The sequence below is a fragment of the Triticum aestivum genome, chromosome 4B (assembly GCF_018294505.1).
Source record: "Triticum aestivum cultivar Chinese Spring chromosome 4B, IWGSC CS RefSeq v2.1, whole genome shotgun sequence".
NCBI classification, from domain to species: Eukaryota; Viridiplantae; Streptophyta; class Magnoliopsida; order Poales; family Poaceae; genus Triticum; species Triticum aestivum.
The window spans coordinates 660,457,782-660,462,802 of record NC_057804.1 but is presented as its reverse complement, the minus strand read 5'-3'; the positions used below and the strand labels follow the sequence as shown (position 1 = coordinate 660,462,802).

Genomic DNA, 5,021 nt, shown 5'->3' with positions numbered 1-5,021 from the left:
CCCCCCCCCCCAAATGGTTATTATTTGCGTTGTTAGCTTGTCAGTGAAGAATTTTATCATGAAACGGACTTCTACCCGCTTCATAAATAAAGTCCAATGACCGAACGATACATGGTGTCGAGGAAACTGTCATACAAGATGATCAAAGAAAGCATGACAAAACAAGAAAAACACGCTAACAATCACCGGAAGTGCACAATTAGACGCCTCCAGTATGGCACCGAAAGAAAGGACATGAGAGGTTGGACAACCTCAAGACTCAACCAGGTCCGCCGTCGACATTCAACCATGCACCACCTGAAAGAAAACACTGGACTTCGTCACACCGTCACCACCCAATTACTCTTAGAGAGGACCCTCTGCCTAAAACAAGGAGCATTGACCATACTATCGAGCATACATGATGAAAGGATGTCATTGTTGCATGTACATGATAGGTGCAAGCAATACCGTTCGTCACCAAAGTGGAGGTAGGGTCGATTGGATCACCATAACACTCCAAACATGCCACCATGTTTGGAAGACAAATGCACTCACCGGTAAAGCCCCCAAGAGGGTCATGACACAATGGGTCGCCACCACCATGTCCACCAGGGCGGACAAGAATTTTCACCCTGAGCTCGAAGGGTGGGAGAGCCATGGCGACGAGCCAAAAGGGACATAACTACCAAGACATCGCTGCCACCAGCGTCGAGATGTCGAGCTTTTATTTGAACCGTCCTGCACACCTCGCCAAGGGGACTCGGGCAACCAGATCTACCATGACGGGCCGAGGACTCCAGATCTAGATCAGGGCTTGGCCACCATAGATGATGACAAGTTTGCCACGACCACCTGCCACGACACCCCTTGCAAGCCCTGTAGCCAAGGGACAATGCAAACTACACTTCTACACTGTTCGCAGGAGACCCAGACATGCAACCTGCCATCTAGGGCCACCACCTCAACTTCCGACACCTCAAACCCATGCACCGCCACAAAGCCGTTGGTACAAGGTCACCGGAGAAAGCCATCAATCCCTAGCGAGGCTAAACATGGCTTAGGCATTGGATGTACTGTTTACTCTAACAAAAGAAGCAGGTGAGGTGTGTCCCGATCAATGTTTTTAATAGCGGGCTATGCCAAATAGAGGCGGACCTCCAATTCAGCTATAGTGGGCTACATCGGGCTATTTGTACATGAGACCATTTAGCGGCACCCTGCTGAAAAGACTATAGCCGGCTATTTAAACTATGGCCCTGAGCCTAATAAAGAAAGGCCGCTTTAGTGCTACAACTTGTGCCCCCCCCCCCCCTTTTTTTTGCCTTTTTGCTTCGTCAAGGGGGATCGCAAGAGGAACAAGACTTATGACAAGTGTCATTTATGTATGGAAACTGAAACACACACCTCCTAGAAATTAATCAGTTTATTAGTACTGTTTATTCTAAAAAAGAAGCAGGTGAGGTCTGATACTTAGACTTATTTTTGCAATGAACTGGTCATGATTGAATCGTAGCAATGAGGAAACTAACTACTCTTACTAAGATTATATGAAAAGTTGCTGTTCAGCTCCATCGTCATAGCTCTCCTTTTGGTTAGCTAGGAACATCCACTAAGTAATAACATCATTGATTTTTTCCTACAAAGTACTCAACAACTGCGAGAGAAATCCGACCAAGTAAATATCTCATTAATGGGGTTATCCTCCTCTTCCTAAAAAGAAAATTGATTGACGTGATGGTAGCAGGGGCTGCTACCAAAATAGCAGGTGTATTATGTGGATTCATGCATGGATCAATGCGCCTCGATTTCTTCCGCTTGTTGACACAGTCCGCTACCTACTGTGTCGTGTTATGCTGCTGGATTTCATGACAAATAATCTATTGGCAAATCTACAATTTCATGGTTTTTTTCTTTTGAAAAGGGACAATTTCATAGTTTGAAAAGCTCGATCGCACGCATCAATAGCAATTTCTGGAAGGAACATGTGTAGTCGTCACTCCACGTCTTTAGAAGCCCACGCATGAGTTGGTGACTTATGTCATCGTCCAGCTAGAAAACGATTGCCTTACATGATGTAGAGGCCGGGGTTTATCCTCCTTTTCAAAGAAATAAAAACATGACTTGGCTTTCCTCAACTGCTCTTTGACTGACCTCGTGCGCACCAGTTCCTTCCTACTATGAATCTATGACCAAGTATATGATAAGTCTCATTTTCTCCAGTTGTGGCCGGCTTGGTCCTTTGCGCCTCCCGGAAGATTCTCAATCCACATAGCTGAGCCCCTAGTTTCAAATAGGTCAAATAGTCTTAGTTTTCTCTTTAGAGTTTAAATTCTTAAGGACTTAGAACATTTAGAGATCAATTTATTTTCCATGCATAATTTCTATTTTATGCAATTGTGTATAATACAAACCTGTCTTGAGTTTAAATTCCTAAGGATCAAGAACATTTAGAGATCAATTTATTTTCCATGCATAATTGATATTTTACTGCAGTGCAAGGTCACTCAAATGACACACTTTGGTCTGTGCAGAGAAATAACCTACCTGCTGTCTGGCAGTACCTGGAGACGTTTGCTATACTTATTTACTTAAAATTTCTAACACTGGTAGTGAGAGAGCTCCTTTATGTCAATGCTTTTTGACCTGTGTGAATGTGTGACCAGTAGACTACACACTTCTGTAGATTATTACTTGCAGGCTGAAGAACAACTTGTTCCTATTTTTCATGACAACGGGACGCGACAAAAAGTGCGCATTTAGTGAGATGTATTTCCATTTAGATCTGTATATTTATAAATCTCCTCTTTGCAGGCACTAACTTCATATGCTTCTATAGCAGCAAACAAACATGATCCTCCATTTAATAAGAAGATGTTAACTGCTCTTGCTCTCCATCGTGCATTATGTGGTTGCTTCTTCCTGCAAGTACTCAACCACTTGAAGAGAAATTTGACCAGGCAACTGCATATCTGGTTGACGTGATCATGACAGGGGCTGTTACATATAGTAGTGGTATTAGGTGCGTTAATGCATGGATCCACGTGCCACGATTTCTTCCTTGTTGGACACAATCAAAATTATTACTCACAGTAATTATTACTAAGAGGTACATCAGATGGAGTACCTTTCAAAAAAAAACATCAGATGGAGTACCTTAATTTGCTTCTTTGTTTATTAAAGAGAAAAATGTGTCGCTTTGGCATCTCAAAAGGGAACATTGATTATATAATCTATCAAAGATTTGAATGTGGCTGACCATGTCTGAAAAGTTCATGCAGAATAATCTAGTGGGCAGCCAAAGACAATTTCTATCCGTTGACCGATTCCACTTGACTATGTCCGTTGCTCACGAGTTTGCACTGCTCACCACGCCTATATAAACACATACATCCCCTGCATATTCGAACCATCACTCACCCAACAAACACAACAGGAATACACAAGAGAAAAGAAGACCCAAAGGAGCTGAAATCAAATGGCATCCTCCCCTTCTTTCCTTCTCCTCGTTGCTCTTCTTGCCTTGGTCTCATGGCAGGCCGTTGCCTCTGATCCTGGCCCGCTCCAGGACTTTTGTGTCGCCGACATGCAATCACCAGGTACTGCTTTCCCATCCCGCTATCACCAAATACATATGTTGAAATGAATTCTGAAAATTATATGCATGTTGAAACGGCTTTCTAGTAATATCTAAGCTTACCCTCTACAATTCTTCTATGCACCCAGTGCGTGTCAATGGATTTATTTGCAAGAACCCGATGGAGGTCAACGCTGATGACTTCTTCAAGGCAGCCGCCCTCGATAAGCCTAGGGTGACCAACAAGGTTGGATCCAACGTCACCTTGATCAATGTCATGCAGATTGCTGGACTCAACACCCTCGGCATCTCAATCGCACGCATCGACTATGCTCCCTTAGGCCAGAACCCTCCACACACGCACCCCCGCGCCACTGAGATCCTCACGGTGCTCGAGGGAACATTGTACGTTGGCTTTGTCACATCCAACCTGCCCGCCCCAGCCAGAAACAAGTTCTTCTCAAAGGTGCTCAACAAAGGTGATGTGTTTGTCTTCCCCGTGGGGCTCATCCACTTCCAATTCAACCCTAACCCCCACCAGCCCGCCGTTGCAATTGCCGCGCTCAGCAGCCAGAACCCAGGGGCTATCACAATTGCCAATGCGGTGTTTGGGTCAGACCCACCAATATCAGATGATGTTCTTGCCAAGGCGTTTCAGGTGGAAAAGAATACGATAGACTGGCTCCAGGCTCAGTTCTGGGAGAACAACCACAACTAAGTTAGATGTTGCTGATTACACGGAAGACCAGTGCCTAAATTATGGACATGTTTGAGTTACTAGATATGCATCCTATTTTATAAAATAAATGGAGCATATGTCATTCCATTGTGTGTCTGTAATGAGTGAATGTATTTATACCTTTTGAATAGTTGACGATATTATTTTTTATCACACATATATGATCTCATATGTTTTCTTGGTTCTAATGTGTCGTATTTCTCATAAATATTTTGGGTTCTTTCCCCGTGTTCCATAATAATAGATGATTAGGTTAAAAAAGAAACAATACACGATTACCTGGTAATCCATTATATGTTTGATGCTAAGGTTGAACACATAGGGTTATCTTGCAATACAGGCGAAGTATGCGTTGGTTGGAGCCCGATTGTGCTCAGGATTTAAATGTGAAAGTTGTATGTGCAAAATTTGCTTCCTAGAGTCATTGTTCTGCTCTCTCTCTCTCTCTCGCTTTTTTGGCGCATGCAATAAGAAATTTACGGTTCCTGCATGTAATATTTTAGCTTCCTTTTGGGTCAAAAGTCTTGTAGGTTCAATTGACGGTTGCTTTAATGGAAATTTGGTGAGGTGGTTTGTTTTATCAAAATACTTATGATAACTATTCTTGTTTTTCTTAAGTTGAGAACTCGTTTTTGAAACCGGGCACACTGGAGACCAAATTACAAAAATTAGCTCCAACACACATATAGAAAACATGCATAAATTTACAAAAGAAAATATTATTAC

The 5,021-nt window shown here is 42.9% G+C and overlaps 1 protein-coding gene across 1 annotated transcript; it reads left to right on the top strand.

Moving 5' to 3' along the window:
- Positions 1-3,370: 3,370 nt before the first annotated feature.
- Positions 3,371-4,512, top strand: LOC123089721 (germin-like protein 8-5). The gene is made up of 2 exons (XM_044511315.1): positions 3,371-3,578; positions 3,706-4,512. Exons 1-2 carry the CDS (start codon positions 3,458-3,460, stop codon positions 4,272-4,274), a joined length of 690 nt encoding a protein of 229 aa, XP_044367250.1. The 5' UTR covers positions 3,371-3,457; the 3' UTR covers positions 4,275-4,512.
- The last annotated feature ends 509 nt before the right edge of the window (positions 4,513-5,021 follow it).

Coding starts and splice junctions, on each gene's coding strand:
- LOC123089721 (XM_044511315.1), top strand. CDS start 3,458: ATGGCATCCTCCCCTTCTTTCCTTCTCCTCGTTGCTCTTCTTGCCTTG. Junction 3,579..3,705: donor CGCCGACATGCAATCACCAG/GTACTGCTTTCC, acceptor CTATGCACCCAG/TGCGTGTCAATGGATTTATT.